Genomic DNA, 18,372 nt, shown 5'->3' on the forward strand with positions numbered 1-18,372 from the left:
GGCGGCACTTCCGGGGGCGACCGGAAGTGGGGCCAGAGCGTCGCCGGCGGGAGGACGCTCTGCCTGCCCGGAGGGCAGCTCTGTGGTGGGGGAGCGGCGGGGCCGCGGTGCGGGGCGAAGCGTGGGGCGGGGGCCCTGGAGGCGGGGGGGAGTTTTGGGGCGCCATGGCGGAGGTAGGCGCGGGGAACCGGCGCAGAAGGGTGGCGGGCGGGGCCTGACCCCAGCGCGCCCGTGGGGCGGGGGGACGCAGCCGGTTCCCCCCATGGCGCTGCGGGACGCCCCGTCCGCCCGCCCGGCGCTGTGGCGCTCCCTGCCCTGCCCGGCGGCCGAGCTGCGCCTGGACCTGGTGCTGTCGGCGGGACAGACGTTCCGGTGAGCCAAACCGGCCCCCCCCCCCCTCCGCTCCCCCGGCCCAGCCCGGTGGGGACAGCCCGGGCCACGACCCCCGCCCCGTGCTCCGTGTGCGGCAGGTGGTGGGAGAGCAGCCCGGGAGCCTGGACGGGGGTGCTGGGGGGGCGCGTCTGGACGCTGAGGCAGGACCGGGACCGCCTCTGGTACACGGTGTACGGGGAGGAGGAGGAGGAGGACGGGCATGCCGCCGAGGCGACGAAGCTGGATGGTGCGGAGACGGACCGGATCCTGCGCGACTACTTCCAGCTGGACGTGGGGCTGGCGGCCCTGTACCGCGCCTGGGGGGCGGCCGACCCCCTCTTCCGCAAGGTGGCCCATGATTTCCCAGGTAAGGTGGCCCCGCGGGAAGCGGGACGGCGGCGGCACCCACCCGGCGTCCCCTCACCCCGTGCTGCCGTCAGGTGTGCGGGTGCTGCGGCAGGACCCCGTCGAGTGCCTCCTGTCCTTCATCTGCACCTCCAACAACCACATCTCCCGCATCACCGCCATGATCGAGCGCCTTTGCCAGGCCTTCGGCCGCCGCCTCTGCTGCCTCGACGCCCGGCCCTTCCACGCCTTCCCCTCCCTCTCGGCGCTCGCAGGTCTGCCATCGCCCCGCCGCCCCACCACGGCCTCCCCTGCGCCCACCCACGTCCCCCCCACGCTGTCCTCCCACTCCCCGCAGGAGCTGACGCCGAGGCCCGACTGCGGGCGCTGGGCTTCGGGTACCGGGCCAAGTTTGTCAGCGGGAGCGCGCGGGCCATCGCCGAAGGGCTCGGTGCCGAGGGGCTGCGCCGGCTGCGCGCCGTGCCCTATGCCGAGGCCAGGAGGGTGCTGTGCGCCCTGCCCGGAGTGGGCGCCAAGGTGGGTGCTGGGAGGGGGGAAACGGGGAGCCGGGAGCTTGTGGCAGGGGCTGACGGTGCTGCCCGGCGGCAGGTTGCCGACTGCGTCTGCCTGATGGCCCTGGACAAGGCGGAGGCGGTGCCGGTGGACACCCACGTCTGGCGCATCGCACGGCAGCGCTACGGCGTGGCGCTGGGCGGCAGGAGCCTGACCCCCCGCGCCCACCAGGAGATCGGTGAGGGCAGGGCTGGGCCCCCTGATGTGGGACCCACGGGGACGGTGGCCCCCAGCGCTAGTGCTCACCCTCTTTCCACAGGTGACTTCTTCCGGGGGCTGTGGGGCCCCCGCGCCGGCTGGGCTCAGGCAGTGAGTACCCCCCTCCCAGGCACCTGGGGCTCAGCCCTCGCCCCCCACCCCACCCGTGCCCACCCCATCACCTCTCCCCACGCCAGGTCCTCTTCTGCGCCGACCTCCGCAAGGGCCAGGAGCTGGCTGGCAGCCGGGAGCGGGCTGGGGGGGGCCGAGGCCAGGACAGCCGTGGGGATGGGCCCCCCTAGAGACACCCCAGGAGGGACAGAGCCCCCAGGTCAGCGGCTGCAGGGGGGGAATCACTGCGCCTGCTCCCAGCCGGGGATGCACAGGGGCTGTGGGCAGCTGCCTGTCCCCCTGCCTGCTTGGGGAGAGCTGCTGCCCTGGGCAGAGAGGCCAGGGGGCGGGGGTCAAGGCTGCGTCCAGCCCCCCCCCCCCCAGCACAGAGCCGAGCCAAGTGATCTTGGCCTCTTGCCTTTATTACAAGCAATAAAATAGAAACATCCATTTGGAAAATTCTCCTTGAACATGCTTGGAGTGGTGGGGGGGGGGGGGGGGGTGGGGCAGTGCCAGGGCAGGCGTGGGGTGGAGGGAGGGGGTTGTGGGAGGGGGCCCAGGACACAGCCCCAAGCTGGGGAGAGGGGGGGGGCTCCTGGGGGCTGCCCCTCTGCACCCAGTCTGTGGTGGGGGGGCAGCCCCACACATCCGGGGAGAGCAGGGCAGGGCAGGGCAGGGGGCCCCCACCCCGTCCCCCACCCTGCTGCAGCACTGCAGGGCCCCCCCACCCCACGCTGTGCCCAAGGCAGGGCTGGACACCCCGCCCCCCACCCCCAGGATGTGGCCACGCAGGGCCGTGTTCAGTCTGGTGGGAGGCGATGAGCTCTGCTCATGGGCGGGCACCCGCAGTCCGACCCTGCGGGGGGGAGCAGGGTGAGAGCCTGGTGGCACCCCCAGGGGGGGCAGGACATGGACGGGGGGGTCGGGGCTCACCATTACTGGTGCCCCCCACCAATCGCTCGCCGGGGCTGGTGGGAGTCATCTGTGCAGGGCCCTCCTGGCTGGTTCCCAGCTGCAGCTTCCTCATGTGTCTCACCACCGCCGTGGCATTGAAGGCTTGCTGCCGACCCCAGAGCGTCCATCACCTGACATGGGGTGCCTGGGGGGGGGCAGAGCCCCCCCTGATACCCCTGCAGCCTCCCAGCACCCCGCGCTCACCTTCCACTTGCTCTTTGCAAAGTTCTTCTTGATCTGCTCGCTCACCGACTGGTGGATGTTCTTGTTCAGGGCCGTGTCCCCGGCGATCCTGGGGTGGGAGAGGGGGTCAGTAGGGGCCCCCCTGCCCCACAGCTGCTATGGGCTGAGCCGAGAGGGGTGAGGGATGGACAATAGCAGGTTCCCCCCCACCCCCCGCTTACCAGGGATGCTGCAGGGCTTGCTCACAGGTGAAGCGCTTGCCAGGGTCCTTCTCCATCAGGTGCTGGATGAAGTCCTTGGCTGGGACGGGGCGTGGAGCAGCCGTAAGCACCTGCCCCCGCCGCCACCCCACCTTGGCTACTGCCCCACTGGCCCAGTGGTCCCGGCTCACCCGAGTCTGAGATGTCGTCCCAGTAGGGTGAGTCGAACTCGTAGTCGGCCCGCAGGATCTGCTCGAAGAGCTTGGCATCGTTCTCGTCATAGAAAGGGGGGTAACCGCAGAGCCTGGGGGGGGCAGGCGAGAAGGGGGACCCTGGCCCTGGGTGGCTTCAGGGGGCCAGGCCCCTGCCAAGGGGAGGTGGGGGCAGGAGGGGGGGTACATACAGGATGTAGGAGATGACCCCGATGGACCAACAATCCACCGCCTTGCTGTAGGGCTTCTGCGCCAACACCTCGGGGGCTGGGGGGGACAGCAGGAGTGAGGGGGGGACAGCAGGAGTGAGGGGGGGACAGCAGGAGTGAGGGGGGGACAGCAGGAGTGAGGGGGGGACCCCAACCCCACGGGGGACCCCCAACCCCACACCCGAGGTGACAGCAGCCTGTGGCAAGCGCTCACCCACGTAGCCGGGGGTGCCGCAGGCCGTGGACATGACGCTGCCGCAGCCCTCAATCTTCGACAGCCCGAAATCACTGATCATGATCTTGGAGTCCTCGTCCAGGCTGTAATAGAGCAGGTTCTCGGGCTGCGGGGTGAGGGGGGGGGGCGGGTCAGGGAGGGGTGACACCGGGGTCTTCCCTCCCCGCCACCGCGATGGGGGGGGGTTGCGCGTGTGTCCCCCCCGCCGCCACTCACCTTCAGGTCGCGGTGGACGATGCCCATGTCGTGCAGGTACTTGACGGCGTCGAGGATCTGCCGGATCAGGGTGCTGGCGTCCCGCTCGGTGTAGAATCCCTTCTCCACAATGCGGTCAAAAAGTTCCCCCCCCGAAACCCTGCGGGGACGGGCAGCAGCGGTCAGCGTGGCCCCGCCGGGCCCCCCCGGGCCCCCCGACGTCACTCACAGCTGCATGATGAGGTAGAGATGGGTGCTGCTCTCGTAGATGTCATCCAAGGCCACGATGTTGGGGTGCTTGATCCTGCGGGGGGGAGGCGCAGGGCAGGGGGGTGAGGGGGCTCGCAGCTGCCCCCCCCACTCCCGGCCCCCACCGGACAGAGGGAGCAGCCGGGCTCGGCCCCGTGGGGCGTCACGCGCCGCCGGCTATTTTGGGCGCTGCCGATAACACCGGGCGATGGGTGCTGGCAGCGGGGAGCCATGCTGGGGGTGTTGGGGCGGGGGGGCACAGAGCGGGACCCCCACCCTGGCGCTGGGACAGCCCCTACTTGTGGAGGACGGCGATCTCGTTCTCGATGCTGGTCTCCTTCCCCTCCAGCGCCTTCTTGGCGATGCACTTGATGGCCACCAGCTTCCGCGTCGCCTTCTCCTCCGCCAGGACCACCTCGGAGAAGGCCCCCCTGGGGTGGGGGACAAGGAGTGGGGACAAGGGGTGAGCAGGGCAGGGGAGCCGCCGCTGCTGTGCCACAGTTGTCATGGCGACGGGCAGAAAGTCCAGCTATTTATAGAAGAAAAACGAGCGGGAGCCGCCTGCCGGGACGGCCGGAGATGGGCCCTGCCGGGGATGGAGCGTCGGCATCCCCCAGCCCTCCCGGAGCGGCTGCACCGTCCCCTTAAGCAGGCAGGATCAGGCCATGGCATGCCAGGGCTGAGCCCCCAGGGGGGTTTTGGTAGCCTTGTGCCATCCCGCAGCACCCAGGGTGAGCAGGGCCACCCTGCCCGGCTCGGTGGGGGCCAGGCCAATGTGGCCGGTGGGAGCCAGGGCAGAGCCGCAGGCAGTGCCCAGGCAGGTGGCGGGCAGCGTGCTCGCGCCCCGCCGAGGCCTAAGCCTTGTCCTAATTAACCCACTAATCCAGCCTAAGAGCCTTACAGAGCCTCAGACACGGCCCGGCACCCCTCGACCAGCCGGGGGACCACCATCAGGCACCCTGGGCACAGTGGCCGGCACGGCGGGATGGCTACTGGCACGGGGGGGGGGACCAGCCAGCGCCCGAGGGAGGTGGCAGGCAGAGCAGGCAGCACCGCAAATCCCTGCCTGTACCCAGCGGCGTGTTCTGGCCCAGCCGTGGCCCCCAACTTAGGCCGGAATTTGAGCCGGCGTGGTTCCACGTGGTGAGTTTGGCAAAGCCGGAGGGGCTGGATTGGGCCCCACGAGTGGGTTGTCACTGGTGTCACACACCCCCCCCCCCCCCCCCCCCCAGCCTGCAACTCACGTGCCCAGGACCTCTCGGAAGTCGTAGATGTGCCGAATGTCCTCGGTCCTCTTCTTCCAGCTGGGCCCATCCTGCCCCAGCGGCATGGTGGCCTGTGGGGCCACCCACTCGACCTGGGACACGAGTGGGGAACTGGGTGTCAGCAGGGCCGGAATGCTGTGTGGCGAGGGGACATGGGGGGGTGGGGGGGGACACGGGGTGCTAAGGGGATGCGTGCAGTGATTGTCATCGTGATGGGGACAAGGTCTGGGGCTGTGTTACGGCCCCACGGGGAGCCCCCCCCTCCCTCCACGCAGGAATGCTGGCGTGGGGTGCGCCACGGGGGACACACGCTGGGCCCCTCCCGCTGCCCGCCTGCCCCGCGCCCGCCCGTAGGGCGGGCGCGGGACGGTCGGGCAACGGGAGGGGCAGAGTGACACGCGTGGGTGCTCGGGGGTCCCCACCCACGGCTCCCGCACGCGTGTCAGCGGGCACAGCCGCCCCGTGCGGGACACGCGTGGGGACGCGGCTGCGCTTTCCGAAGCGGGGGGTGTGTGTGTGTGTGTGTGCGCCCCTTGCACCGCCGCGGGTCGCGTGGGTACCGGCTCCACGCGTGGTCACGCCGCCCCCGCCCCGCCCTTACCGACGGCGCTGCGGCGGCCCCGGCCCCGCGCGGAGCAGCGGCGACTCCTCCCGGCGCGGCGGCGCCGCCGGACAGCGCTGACGTACCGGGGAGAGGCGGGGACACGTCCAGGCGCCGCCAATGAGAGGCCGTCGGGGCATTGGAGAGAGGGGGGGGGGTGGCCACGCGTGACCGCGGGGCGCAGGGTGGGCGAGGAGCGGGGGCCGCGCGTGGTGCTGGGAAAGTGGCGGCGGGGGGGACACACACCCCCCCCAAGTGCGTCTGTTGCGGGGATGCGAGCGGGTCCTTTGCGTAGACACGAGTGGGCCTTGGGGACACGCGTGGGGCACTTCCCCACAGCGGGATGCGGGACAGCGCCGGCACTTCCCCCGCTCCTCCCCAGGGGACCACCCAGTTTCCCCCCAGCCCAGGCTGAACCCACCACCGGTAGGACCCCTCCCACACCCCACGGCCACCACACCATCGCCTGCACCGGGCTGCCTTTATTGCCCACGCACGACTGCAGAAAACACCGGTACACGGAGAGCCCGGCCGCGCCCCCCCCCTCTGTGCCCCGCCCCACCCATCCCTTCCCCCTCCCGTGGGGGCCGGGCTCCCCCCCCACCCCGCTTCCTCTCCCCGGGACCGTGGGAGCCGCACCGCAGCAGCCACCACCTCTGTCCCCTGCGGCGACCCGGCTGATGTCACCCTCCCAGAATAACGGGGAGCGCGGGAGCGGAAGCCACGGGCCGGGGCGGGGAGGGGGGGCCATTCCCAGGAGGGACCCCCCCACACCCCCAACGGGGTCCCACCCTGGGCAGGGGGACCGCAGCCAGGACCCATCACCTGGGTGGGGATGCCCCGGGCATTCGTGGGGGGTGACAGGGACACGTCCACTGTCACCCCCAAGGTCCACAGCAGAGTGGGGGGGGGATATCCTCGGCCCCCGCTACCCATCCAGCAGCTTGAGGATACTCTCCCGCTCCTTCAGGGTTTTCCAGGCCTGGTCCTTCTCCTTTTTGGTGGGCGTGCGTTTCTTCTGCCGGGCGGCCATGATCTTGCGGAAGGCGTCCATCACCTCGTTGTCGGCCATGCGGACACGCTGCCGCAGCTCCTGCCGGTGCAGCTCCTCCTTGGCCAGCCTGGGAAAGAGAAGGGACACACACACACACACACGGGTGTCAAATCCCCACCAAACAACCCCCCCTGTCCCTGCCTGCGTGCGCCCACCCATCCCTGCCGCTCTCACCGCAGCAGCTCGTGTTTCTTGGCGCGGTTGTGGGCGCTGAGGGCCTTCAGCTCCGCCTGCCTCTTGCGCAGCTCGGCCAGCACCTCGTCCTCCGAGTCCTCGGCTGGCCGGTCCTCCGATTCCAGCAAGCCCTGGGCGACCAGCTCCTCCTTGATCCGTCCCTCCAGTGATTTAGTGTGGGGGACACTGCGGGGGGGCGGAAAGCAGCTGCAGCCCACCCCTGCTCCCCTTTGCTCCCCGCGACTCGCCGGGGCAGGGAAGCCACCAAAGCACCCGCCGGCGAGCTCCAGGCATCACGGCTCGGCTGCTCACCTGAAGGGCTTGTTCTGGCTGCGGGGAGATGTGCCGGCCCCGTCGGCTCCCGAGTCCTTGCCAGCGATCTCAGGGATGGGGGAATCCTCGACGGGGGAGATGATGTTCTCCTAACGAGCGGAGCAGGAGGGGAAGGGTCACTGCGCTGCCGCAGGCCGTGGCACGGCCCCACGGAGCCCACTCACCTCCACGAGGGCCTGCAGGAGACGCTGCGTCAAGGGCCCGAAGGGACACCCGTCCTCCGGCTGCTCGTGCTGGGCTTCCGACTTCTTCAGCAGGGCATCGACGTCTGGGAGGAAGCGGGAGAGGGAACAAAACAACCCCAAACAGGCAGAGATGAGCAGCGGGGTCAGGGCTCGGCTCCCCTGGGTAAAGTCTGGGTGGGGACAGAGGCACCTTTGGTGTCCAGCTCGGTCAGCGGCCCCAAGACGCCTTTTTTCTTGTCAGCAGCGGCTGCCGCCCGGGCTCCATCCTTCTGCTCCTCCAGCAGGTCCTCCTGGGCCCAGCGCTGGGAGTAATGCTTCCCCAGGGGTGGGATCTGCAAGAGCGGGGCTCAGCCTAGCTCCCAGGGCCCCCCCCTCGCCTCCCGCCTCCCGCCCCCCACCCGGCGTCATGGCATCATCCCCAGGTTGTGAACACTCGCCGTGAGGCGCGGGAGAGGACAGAGCAGCCGAGGGCCGGGAGGGAACGGGGAGGGAGGGTAGGGGATGGGTGAGGGAGGCACTGGGTGGGCTCGGGAGCTTTTCACCTTGTAGTGCTCAGCCTCATCCTCCGGCGGCTTGAGCAGCTCCTCCAAGACTCTGACTTCCTCGTTGGTGAGATCAGCACAATACGGCTCCACCGATGCCCAGAACCTGCGAGGATGGATGAGCTGTGGGGGACAGCAGCAGGGGAGCCCGCGGGAGCTGACACCCCCCTCCCCTTCCTCCCAGGGCACCTCTTCCCTCGGGCTGGAGGCAGCCCTCACGCCGGGCGCTGCAAGGACGGAGACGGCTGCTCCCAACACCCCCCAGCACCCACGCACCTGTTGGGAGCATCGTTTTTGGGAATGCGAGGCACGTCAATGGGATCATCCTGGAACTCGTATTCCTGGATCTTGGGCTGCAGGTTCTTAGATTTGGGCCGGCCAGGGCCAGGCCCGGTCCCGTGGCCCCCTTTGCCCTCTAGCTTCTGCTTCTTGGGCTTCCCGTGTTTGACAGAGGTGCCCACATCGTGGTCCTTGCTCAGCTTCAGGAACCGCCGGTCGCCCTTCTTGTCCTGCCAGTCCGTTAGGATCTGGAAGAGAACGATGCCCCGTCGGGTCCCGCACCCGGCGCTGGGCAGGGACGGACCGGAGGCAGCCGCCTCGGCGGGAGGGAGCGGGACGAGGAAACCACCCTACGGCTGTGGTGCCGGCACCTGGGTCTCAGCCTCCAGGACGCGGAGGCGGCGGCTGGCGGAGGAGAGCAGCGTCTCCAGCTCCAGCTGCAGCGTGTCCAGCTCCTCGATGCCGATGCCGTCGTCCTCTGAGCGGGCCAGCACGGCCGTGTACCGGGGGCACACCTTCACGTGGTCCACCGACTTGAAGTCGTGGAACTGCAGCGGGCAATCCTTCAGCTCGCTCATGGTGGCGGGGACCGGGACACCGGGGGGGGCCACCACGGGGTGCTGTGGGGGAACTGGGGACAGGGGAAGCTGAGAGGAAAGGGAGTGGGGGGCTACGGGGAGCCGGAGGGCACCGGGGCTCTGAGGGGAACGGGGATGGGGGCGGGGGGAATCACCGGGGCGCTGTGGGGAACCGACGGGGGGGTGACCGGGGCGCTGAGGGGAACCGGGGAAGGGGGGCGATCACCGGGGGGGCGCTGAGGGGAACAAGGCACCGGGTTGCTGAGGGGCACCGAGGAGCTCTGCACCGGGGCGCTGAGGTGGCCCGGAGGGCGGAGAGGCGCCGGCGGGGCCGCGGGCGGGCGGGCAGCGCCGCGGGGCGGGGGCGGCGGGATGGCCGCGGGGCCGGGCCGGGCCGGGCCTAGGCCGCTCGCCCCTTCCGGGCCCCGTGGGCGGTGGGCGCCCCGCCCCGCGCGTCCCCATTGGCCCAGCTGCGCCCAGCGCCCACCGCCCATTGGTCCGACTCGCTCTCCATCTCCCTTCCCTAATATGGAAGCGCTGTCAGGAGCGTACCAAGCACGGCGAGGCGCGGGGGGAGCCGTGCGGGATCCCGCCGCCGCCGCGGGCCGCCGCCGCCGCGCCCGCTCTTCAGCTCCTCTTTATCCTCGCTCTGTGCCGCGGAGAGGCCTCGGCGCCGCCTCTCAGGCCCTCGGCGCCGGCAAGGAGCCTCCCGCCTCCCCCCTCCTGCCGCAGTGGGAGATCCCGCGCATCCCGGAAGAGGGGACCGGCCACTTCCGCCTGCCGGGACCGGACCGCAGCCGCCACCATGGTAGGGCGGGGGGCGCCGGGCTGGGGAAGGGGGCGGGGGTTGCAGGGGGCTGGGGGCAGCGGTGAGCAGGGTCGGGGTCGGCTTCAGGTCGGGGGGGGGCTGGCGGCGGGGCCTGGGCTGGGGGCTGACGCCGCCGTGTCCCCGCAGACCGCTACGCTGCGCCCGTACCTGAACGCGGTGCGCGCCACGCTGCAGGCCGCGCTGTGCCTGGAGAACTTCTCCTCGCAGGTGGTGGAGCGGCACAACAAACCCGAGGTGGAAGTCAGGTATGGGAGCGAGAGGGGAGGGGCGCCGGGAGAGGGCCGCCGCCCGGGCCCTGCCGCCGTGCTGCCGGTTCGCTGGGCAGCCCGCAGGCCTCCGCACCCACCGGCTGCCGCCCCTTAGTCGCAGGGTTGGTGCCGGCAGGGAGCCGAGGAACGGCAGGGAGGAGGGGGTCTGGCTTGGGACCGAGAGAGGATCTTGGGGATGGGCTCCTCCAGGAGGCAAAAAGCGTCTTGTAGCAGCATGAAGCAAAACCTCCACGTCTCTGCAATCCTTGTGGCTCCCCACTTGCGCACTCCCCATCCCCATTTCTGACCAGTAAATGCTTCCTTCTGAGTCAGCCCTGCCCTGCCCTTCCTCTGTTCACAGGAGCAGCAAAGAGCTGCTGTTGCAGCCGGTGATCATCAGCAGGAACGAGAAGGAGAAGGTCCTCATCGAGGGCTCCATCAACTCTGTGCGCGTCAGCATCGCGGTGAAGCAGGTGAGATGGGGGGTGCGGGCAGCAGGCTGGCAGCTCACGCCCGGCGCGGGGGAAGACTCGCTTCCCTTTCCTCTCCTCAGGCTGACGAGATCGAGAAGATTTTATGCCACAAATTCATGCGCTTCATGATGATGAGGGCTGAGAACTTCTTCATCCTGCGCAGGAAGCCCGTGGAGGTGAGGTGGCAGGGAGGGGGCAAAGCAGCTCCTGGCACCGACGGGTTCTCCAGTGCGGAACTGGGACGCGATGTTGCATGGTCACTGGCCTGGGTGCTCATCCCCAGGGTGCGTCTCTCTTTCCCCAGGGCTACGACATCAGCTTCTTGATCACAAACTTCCACACGGAGCAGATGTACAAGCACAAGCTGGTGGACTTTGTCATCCACTTCATGGAGGAGATCGACAAGGAGATCAGCGAGATGAAACTCTCTGTCAACGCGAGGGCCCGCATCGTGGCAGAGGAGTTCCTCAAGAACGTGAGGCTCTGAAATGGGAGGAGGCGGGTCCCTTATTTCAGGAGCGGGATGTGGGGCTCCAAGCCGGAGTGGCCCTCGTGCCTAGAACCCCCTGTCCTGTCTGCGGGGACGGTTGGGACGCTTTGCCCAAGGAACCTTGGGAACAGGGGGGGAGGATCCCAGGGGTGCCAGTACCCCCCTTTTGCTCATGAAGTGCCAGCTTTTGAGACCCCCAGAGCGCCCTCAGCAGCGGGCAGCAGCCGTGGCGGACATGGCCCTTTCGGTGACTGCTGCGACTGGACGCGCAGTGCCCCGGGAGAGGCAGCGGGAGAAGCAGAAAACATGGATCTCTGTGAGCAGCAGCTGCCCTTGACCTCCCTCCCCGGTGACCGGGAGGGTGGTCAGGGCCTCAGAAGCACCGGCGGGCAGGGACTGACAGCTGGGTCTCTTCTCCTCTCGCTTTTCAGTTTTAGGCCGTGGTGCAGGACCCCGTGGCTCCCCAACGCTTGTGCCCGCCGGGCACCGTGCCTGCGCCTGCTCCCGCTCCCCCCCGACACCGAGGACGGCCGGGCCAGGCCCCGCCTGCCCCTCCCCGGGCCGGGCGGCCGTGCTGGGAGCAGCCCCCGCTTGCGGCAGAGCGGCCCCGGTCGCTGCCCCTGTCTCGTCTCGTTTTTTTTAAACGGTCTCGTTTGCTGTAACCGCTGCCTCCGCCTCATCCTTCCCGCCGCACCGGCAGCACCGGGGGGGCGGGGCTTGGCGGGGGGGCGGGGCCTGGCAGGGCGCCATGGCAACGGCAAACAGCGGGAGCGGCCCCAACGGTGCGGGCAGGTCCGGGGATGAGAAAGGAGGGGTATGGGGGTGTCTGGGGGGGGAGTATGGAAGGGCTTGAAGGGGAGCTGGGGGCACCAAGGGGGGTGTAGTGGGGATGGTGTCTCTGGGTGTGGGGCACAGAAGGGTGGGGGGGGCTGGGGGGAGCTGTAGGCAGCGAGGGGTGGGCACAGGGGGGCTGCACGTTTAGCACTGGGGGGGCTGGTGTTTGTCCCCCCTTCGGGGTGGTGGAGCCAGGGTGCTGGCCAGGCCCAGGGCTCTGCCATCACAGCGGTGCTGAGGTGTGGGGGGGGCTGCATCCTGCGCTGGGCCCCCACCTCCATCCCCAGTGGGGTAAAGGGACTGGGGACCCCTTTGGCACCTGGCGGGGAGGCAGGGCCACCCGCAGCTCCCCTCGCCCTCAGGCCACTGTGGGACGGTGCCACAGGGAGAGCAGTGCTGTGGGCACGCAGGCCCCTGAGCAGGGACGGTGCTCGGCTCGAGGCGGGGGGGCCTGCCAGAACAAAAGATGTCCTGGCTGTCCCCAGGCTTGCCAGGCTGGGGACAAGGACACAGCAGGGGAGCGAGTTGTCTTGGGGGGGCACATGAGGCTCGGCAGGTCAGTCAACATGGTGTCGGGGACCCCCGGGTCGGTCAGGCAGCGGCAGGCAGGTAGGCGCCTTCTCCCACCTCCCTGTCCACCCCGCGGGGCTGGGGACCTGGAGCCAGTGGGGTCAGCCAGGCCTGTCCTCGCAGGGCGTGTGGCACCTGCCACCGCTGGCCACCGGGGCTACCGCCACCCCTCGCTTGACCCTGAGAGGCTCAAGAGGGCCAGGCTGCACGTGGAGAGGGCCATCAAGGTGAGGGGCCTGATTTCACACCCCCCAGCCCCCCCACCATGTTGCATCGATGGCTGAGGGGAGAGAGCTGAGCTGGTGGGACCCTCCCCAGGAAAAGAAGATTTTCACGGTGCAGGGCCCCTACCCCGTCATCCGCAGGCTGCTGCGGGCCCGGGGCTGGGTGGAGAGGAAGCTCCCCGGCGCGGGCAGCTGGCCAGAGCGGCAGCATGTCAGCCAGGAGAAGCAGGAGGAGGAGGAAGGAGGTGATGGTGCTGAGCAAAGGGGGGCAGCGCTGGACCCACAGCCAGGGTCAGCATGCTGTGGGGCACGGCCTTCCCTGGGGACCCCAGAGCCCCGGTGCTCCCCATGGCCACCCGATAAGGAGGAGGAGGAGCAAGAGGAGGAGGAAGAGCGGTGGGATGAGGACCCCGATGGCATCCACGACCTCATGGTTAGCCCAGAGGGCCAGGGCTGAGCTCTGCCACAGTCCCCAGGACCCTTCCCCCAGGACCCCCAGGCGCAAGGGCCAGCCTGGGGCAGGGGGTGAGGGTGGGATGGGGGGTTCCGTGCCTCACCCTGGCCCCCTCCCTCCCGCAGTCCCGCCTGGTGCGGGACCAGGTGCCGTATCTCATCTGGACCAACCGCTGCGATGCCGTTGACTGCCGGCTGCTGCGGCAGGACCAGCTGGTGAACCACTACGCCCGGGTGGGCGCCTTCACCACCAAGGTGGGAGCCTGGAGCCCCCGGGGGGGGGGACACACGATGGGGGTGAGGGGGGTCCAGTGGGGGCTGCCACCCCTCTCTGAACAGGACGGGCTGTGCCTCAACTTGCGAAACCTGCCCTGGTTTGACCAAGCCGACCCCGACACCTTCTTCCCCCGGTGCTACCGGCTGGGAGCTGTGGATGACCGGCAAGCCTTCATCGGTGAGTTCAGGGCTGGTGTGAACCCCCCAGGGTTGTCACCCTCCTGTTGTCCCCACCCCCTGTGCTCCTGGTCCCCCCCGTGCCCTGTGCAGGACTGGGTGGGGACAATGCCCTCCACCTTGCAGAGGATTTCTGCCTGACGGCAGCTCGCAGCTTGCTCAAAGTGGCCCTGGAGAGGGCTGGGGACACGCCGGTGGGGATGGAGCAGCCCCTGAAATCCAGCGAGGGGCCAGGTGAGTTGCGGGGAGAAGGGCCTGTGGGGGACAATGGGGAGTTCAGGGTCAGGGACATGTCTGAGGGTGGAGCTTGTGGGCTTGGTGCTGTGACTTGGGACCCTCCGTTCCCTTATGGGTGCTCTGCCCCCGCCCCCACCTATCCCCATGCACCCAACATCACCCATCCCTAGGGAAAGCTCTGTGCTTTGGCCCTGAGGGAGGCACAGTGGGTCCCTAGGAGCCATGTCCCTCATCCCATGCCATCCACAGCAGGACCGGGGACCTCCCTGTCCCCCCAGCTGGTGGAGGAGGCCCTGCTGGTCTGTGGGCAGCACCTGGGCAGCTTGGGGCACCAGGACATCGACGGGGACCCCCAGTCCCCTGCCACGACGGGTATCGACAGGGACCGCTTCCTGCAGGACTACTACCGTGTGGTGCAGTGAGTGCTGAGCAGGACACGGGGGATGCTGTGGCGGGGCTGGCGCTGAGCCCCTCGTGTGTCCCCCCCCGGCAGTGAGGCGGCCAGGCTGGTGCTGAGCGGGGCGCAGCGGGAGCGGTGCCGGGCCCTGCTGCGGTGCCTGGCAGAGCGGCTGCCCCAGCTCGGCATGGAGGGCGACCACAACGTCTGGATCCTCAAGCCCGGCGCCAAATCCCGCGGCAGGGGTAAGGCTGGGGGAAGCAGGAGGCACAGACGCCGTGCTGAGGAGGGGCCCCACCATCACCGCATCCCCCCCCTGCTCCCCCCAGGCATCGTCTGCGTGGCGCGGCTGGAGGAGGTGCTGCGGCTGGCGGGGGGCTGCGTGGCACCCTTGGCGCGGGCGGGCAAGTGGGTGGTGCAGAAGTACGTGGAGCGGCCCCTGCTCATCTTTGGCACCAAATTTGATATCCGGCAATGGTTCCTGGTGACCGACTGGAACCCGCTGACCGTCTGGTTTTACCGTGAGAGCTACCTGCGCTTCTGCTCCCAGCCCTTCTCCCTGCACCATCTGGACCCGTGAGTGCCTCCCATGTTGGACCCCGGTACCCCAGCACCTGCTGGCACCCCACTAACCCAGCCCCGCTCTCCCTGCCCCAGCGCCCGGCACCTCTGCAATGTCTCCATCCAGAAGCAGTGCAGGCCGGCGCGGGGCCAGCACCCCCAGCTGCCCCCCGACCAGATCTGGTCCTGCCAGCAGCTCCAGGCGTATCTGGCTCAGGTGGGGCGGACAGAGGCCTGGGACCAGGTGATGGTACCCGGCATGAAGGCGGCGGTGGTGGGTGCCCTGCGCAGCGCCCAGGACCAGGTGGGGTCCCGCAAGAGCAGCTTTGAGCTCTACGGGGCTGATTTTGTCTTCGGAGAGGATTGCCAGCCCTGGCTGTTGGAGATCAACGCCAGCCCCACCATGGCCCCCTCCTCGGCGGTGACCAGCCGGCTCTGTGCCAGCGTCCAGCGGGACATGCTGCATGTGGTCATCGATCGCAGGGACAACCCCGCCTGCCCCACTGGTGCCTTTGAGCTCATCTACAAGGAGGTGAGCTGGGGGGGGTGTGGGAGGGTAGAGATTGTGGGGCAGGCACCCCCTTGGCACCCCAAGCCCGTGTTTCCCCACCATGTCCCCTTGCAGACGGCCGTGCCCGTGCCTCTGTACGTGGGGCTGAAGCTGATGGTGGAAGGCTGCTGCCTGAGGAAACCCCAGCCTGCACAGCACCGATACCAGGGCAAGGCCCCCTCGACTGCACCTAGTGCCCCCCAGCCCCCTGTGCCCCCCAACTCCTGGGGCAGAGCCACCGGGGTCCCCCAGCCGGGAGCAGCGCAGGGGGAGCTGCCTCCTCTGGGGCGATGGAGCCGCTGCTGCCCCCCCGGCTCTGCCCCCCCAGCACCACCACAGCCCCCAGACTGCTGTGCCGGGAGCCAGGGGCTGCGGCAGCTCAGCTGCCTGCTCAGGCAGCCTCAGGCAGCTCTGCCGCAGCTCTGTGTCCGTCCCCTGCCCAGGGCACCCGTGCCCTTACCCCAAGGAGTCCCTGGCAGCCACTGGGGACCCACGGGCCAGCCTCCACCCTCCTCCCCTCCTGCTGGGGTGCTGCGCCTACCTGGACTGGCACCCAGCGCCTGTACCCCAAGCTCCTGCCCAGGGCAGCCGAGCCCTGCTGCGAGGAGGATGCACAGGGCAGCTCCGAGGGGGACGCAGAAGAGCTGTGACGCTGCAGGACACCCAGGAGGGGCCAGCACCCTGCCTGCGGCAACACGGCGGCACCCAGCAACCCCCCACCCCAGCCAGACCCCATCGCTGCTTGGGGGCACCCAGCCCACACCCCGCAGGGGCTGCAAAACACGTCTGTGACAGGAAGCCTGGCTCTGACCCTCTTTCTGTGTGTGGGCAGGGACAGGGCTGCGGGCAGGAACTGGGGCAGCTCCTGGGCTGGGGGCTGAGTGTGGGCAGGAAGAGACACCCCCGCTCCTGCCTGCCGGAGCCATGGCGGGGGCGATGCGGCCGTGCCCCGGCGCTGGGAACCAGGTCAGGCACAGGGGTGATGGCAGGGCTGCTGTCACCTGCTCTGCTTGGGGTGTGGGGGGGTGCTGGTGCCCCCAGCAATGCTGTGGGAACGGCGGGGGGCGCGTATCTGACGTGTGCCAAGAAAAGAAACAGGCGCTGAGCCACCCCGGCAGCAGGGGGGGATTTAATGGGGTGGTAGAGGGGGAGCAGGTTGGGGTGGGGGTCCCCCCCCGTGGGTGCTAGGGCTCCTGGTGCCCAGGCAGCCCCAGCTGGCGCAGGGTGCGCAGGAAGGGGGGCGGCGGGGGGGCACAGAGCGGGCCCTGGGGTAGCACCAGCTGCTGCAGATGGAGGTGGAGCGGGAGGCGGCGAAGCTGCCGTGGGGAGAGCCCCAACCGGCGCAGCAGCTCCTCATCCAGGACCTACAAGGGAGGGGGGGCAGCTCAGTGGGGTCCCTGGGGGCTGTGCTGAGCCCCCTGCCCCCCCCCCCCCCCTCCCCCACGTACCTGTGTGCGGGTCGGGGCGGCCTCGGGGGGCAGGAGGAAGGGCACCCCTAGCACCCTGCCCACGCGGGACGAGTGTTCGTGGTCACCCAGGGCCGGGCACAGCAGCAGCGTCAAGTGCACCGGGAGCTGCTCTGGGAAGGCTGGGGAGGCACCGAGGTGGGGGGTAAGTGGGACTGTGCCGGTGTGTGGGGGGCACAGGGAGGGATGTTGGGGGGCCACTCACCTGTCCTGGGCTGCAGCTGGAGGAGGGCGCAGCCCCCCGCAGCGCCTAGCACCCGGTAGCGTGTCAGGGTGCTCTTCACCTCCTTCCTGGCCAGGCTGCGGCGCCCCGGCACCGGCACTGGCACCACCTACAGCAGCACAGCCCTCAGCACCCCTCTGCGCCCCCCCAACCTGCACCCCCAGCGCCCCCCCCCAGCACCTCCTTACCGTGGCAGTGTCACCCTGCTGCTGCCAGCGCAGCCCCACACGGATCTCGCCCTCCGCCTCTGCCGGGACCCCCACGGTGACAGCGCTGCAGGGAGAGGGGGTGAGGAGGGGACGGGTCCCCCCCGTGCTGGCACACGGCGGGGGGACGGGACTCACCGGTACGTGGCGGGGTACTGGCCTCTGCGGCGGGCATCGGAGAAGAACTGCTGGAGCTGCTCGGTGGCACGGCGGCAGCCGGACAGGAGAACGAGGCCTGAACACTCCCTGGGGGACGTGGCAGCTCTGAGATCTGAAGGGGGGGGCTGGCACCCCCTGACACCCCCTCCCGGGACCCCACAACCGTACCTGGTGGGAGCCTTCACCACGTGGAGCTCAGCGGGGAGGCCCAGGCGCCGTCTCAGCGCCGGCAGCAGCGCTGTCAGGCTCAGCTCCCCGGAGGGCCCTGGGGAGAAGGTGTGTGTGGGGGGGTGTGTCAGTGGCCAGGGGGCCCCCCCAAGTCGCCCCACTCCCAGCCAGATCCCCTGTTGCACACTCACCCAGGATGGGCAGGCCGGGGGGTTTGTTCAGCGCCAGCAGGGCTCCTGGCGAGGGGACGTTGATCAGGATGTGGACCCCCGCTGGACCCCTCCCCAGCACCCCCCACACCCCCGGTACCTTCCTGGTGCACCACGGAGGCCTCCAGCAGCCCCAGTGTCTCCTCGGGGCCCAGCGGCCGCCCCGACCTGTGGGGGGTGGAGTGGGGAGGGAGCACGGGTGGGAGCACGGGTGGGGACCGCCCCTCCTCGGGACCCTCCCTGGCCACCCACCCTGCGCGTCCCCCCCTCCCCACTCGTGTCCCCGAATCTGACCCCACACCCCCCGCCCTGCCTGTCCCCACGCGTGTCCCTGCACCCCCCTGCGCACCCCCCGCCTCTCCCCGCACCCCCTCTGCCCCCAGCCCCTGTTTGCTCACGCGTGTCCAGCCCCACGTCCCCGCTCCCACACGCTCCCCCGCACCCCCGCGCGCGCCCCCGCGCCCCGCTGACCCCGCGGCGCGCGCCCCGTGCCCGGCGCGTGCCAGCGCGCGCGCAGCCGCTCCCCCGGCCGCCATGGCGGCACTGCGCCTGCGCGGAGGCGGAGCGCCACGCCC

General features: G+C 70.0%; 6 protein-coding genes across 9 annotated transcripts; 3 read left to right on the forward strand and 3 right to left on the reverse strand.

The window, feature by feature from the left end:
- The first annotated feature begins 99 nt into the window (after positions 1-99).
- Positions 100-2,058, forward strand: OGG1 (8-oxoguanine DNA glycosylase). The gene is made up of 7 exons (XM_074835697.1): positions 100-372; positions 471-739; positions 813-992; positions 1,076-1,254; positions 1,327-1,468; positions 1,550-1,599; positions 1,686-2,058. The coding sequence occupies exons 1-7, from the start codon at positions 263-265 to the stop codon at positions 1,788-1,790; spliced, it is 1,035 nt and encodes a 344-aa protein (XP_074691798.1). The 5' UTR covers positions 100-262; the 3' UTR covers positions 1,791-2,058.
- CAMK1 (calcium/calmodulin dependent protein kinase I) lies at positions 2,004-6,838 on the reverse strand. Of its 2 annotated transcripts, XM_074835691.1 has the most exons (12): positions 5,903-6,838; positions 5,281-5,393; positions 4,336-4,467; positions 4,017-4,091; positions 3,809-3,947; positions 3,572-3,698; positions 3,340-3,415; positions 3,128-3,240; positions 2,958-3,036; positions 2,758-2,845; positions 2,533-2,659; positions 2,004-2,455 (listed from the first exon to the last, which is right to left on the reverse strand). In XM_074835691.1, exons 1-12 carry the CDS (start codon positions 6,836-6,838, stop codon positions 2,400-2,402), a joined length of 2,061 nt encoding a protein of 686 aa, XP_074691792.1. In that variant the 3' UTR covers positions 2,004-2,399. The 2 variants fall into 2 exon arrangements, with proteins under 2 accessions (XP_074691792.1, XP_074691791.1); XM_074835690.1 differs by having other exon boundaries at positions 2,004-2,659.
- On the reverse strand, positions 6,755-9,412 carry TADA3 (transcriptional adaptor 3). The gene is made up of 8 exons (XM_074835696.1): positions 8,841-9,412; positions 8,467-8,717; positions 8,191-8,296; positions 7,839-7,980; positions 7,628-7,731; positions 7,443-7,552; positions 7,131-7,316; positions 6,755-7,023 (listed from the first exon to the last, which is right to left on the reverse strand). The coding sequence occupies exons 1-8, from the start codon at positions 9,045-9,047 to the stop codon at positions 6,831-6,833; spliced, it is 1,299 nt and encodes a 432-aa protein (XP_074691797.1). The 5' UTR covers positions 9,048-9,412; the 3' UTR covers positions 6,755-6,830.
- Positions 9,412-11,749, forward strand: ARPC4 (actin related protein 2/3 complex subunit 4). The gene is made up of 6 exons (XM_074835698.1): positions 9,412-9,855; positions 10,003-10,121; positions 10,486-10,597; positions 10,678-10,773; positions 10,902-11,072; positions 11,519-11,749. Exons 1-6 carry the CDS (start codon positions 9,853-9,855, stop codon positions 11,522-11,524), a joined length of 507 nt encoding a protein of 168 aa, XP_074691799.1. The 5' UTR covers positions 9,412-9,852; the 3' UTR covers positions 11,525-11,749.
- Positions 11,750-12,421: 672 nt separating this feature from the next.
- On the forward strand, positions 12,422-16,315 carry TTLL3 (tubulin tyrosine ligase like 3). Of its 3 annotated transcripts, none has more exons than XM_074835688.1 (11): positions 12,422-12,530; positions 12,615-12,718; positions 12,810-13,148; positions 13,295-13,423; positions 13,508-13,622; positions 13,748-13,855; positions 14,108-14,276; positions 14,352-14,500; positions 14,585-14,831; positions 14,913-15,348; positions 15,442-16,315. In XM_074835688.1, exons 1-11 carry the CDS (start codon positions 12,464-12,466, stop codon positions 16,156-16,158), a joined length of 2,580 nt encoding a protein of 859 aa, XP_074691789.1. In that variant the 5' UTR covers positions 12,422-12,463; the 3' UTR covers positions 16,159-16,315. The 3 variants fall into 3 exon arrangements, with proteins under 3 accessions (XP_074691789.1, XP_074691790.1, XP_074691788.1); XM_074835689.1 differs by having other exon boundaries at positions 14,111-14,276; XM_074835687.1 differs by having other exon boundaries at positions 14,352-14,831.
- Positions 16,316-16,467: 152 nt separating this feature from the next.
- On the reverse strand, positions 16,468-18,343 carry RPUSD3 (RNA pseudouridine synthase D3). Its single transcript, XM_074836122.1, has 9 exons — positions 18,269-18,343; positions 17,898-17,965; positions 17,780-17,824; positions 17,589-17,685; positions 17,400-17,507; positions 17,244-17,328; positions 17,038-17,164; positions 16,815-16,954; positions 16,468-16,730 (listed from the first exon to the last, which is right to left on the reverse strand). Exons 1-9 carry the CDS (start codon positions 18,331-18,333, stop codon positions 16,551-16,553), a joined length of 915 nt encoding a protein of 304 aa, XP_074692223.1. The 5' UTR covers positions 18,334-18,343; the 3' UTR covers positions 16,468-16,550.
- Positions 18,344-18,372: the final 29 nt, after the last annotated feature.

Source organism: Strix aluco, chromosome 11, assembly GCF_031877795.1.
Source record: "Strix aluco isolate bStrAlu1 chromosome 11, bStrAlu1.hap1, whole genome shotgun sequence".
In the NCBI taxonomy this organism is placed as follows: Eukaryota; Metazoa; Chordata; class Aves; order Strigiformes; family Strigidae; genus Strix; species Strix aluco.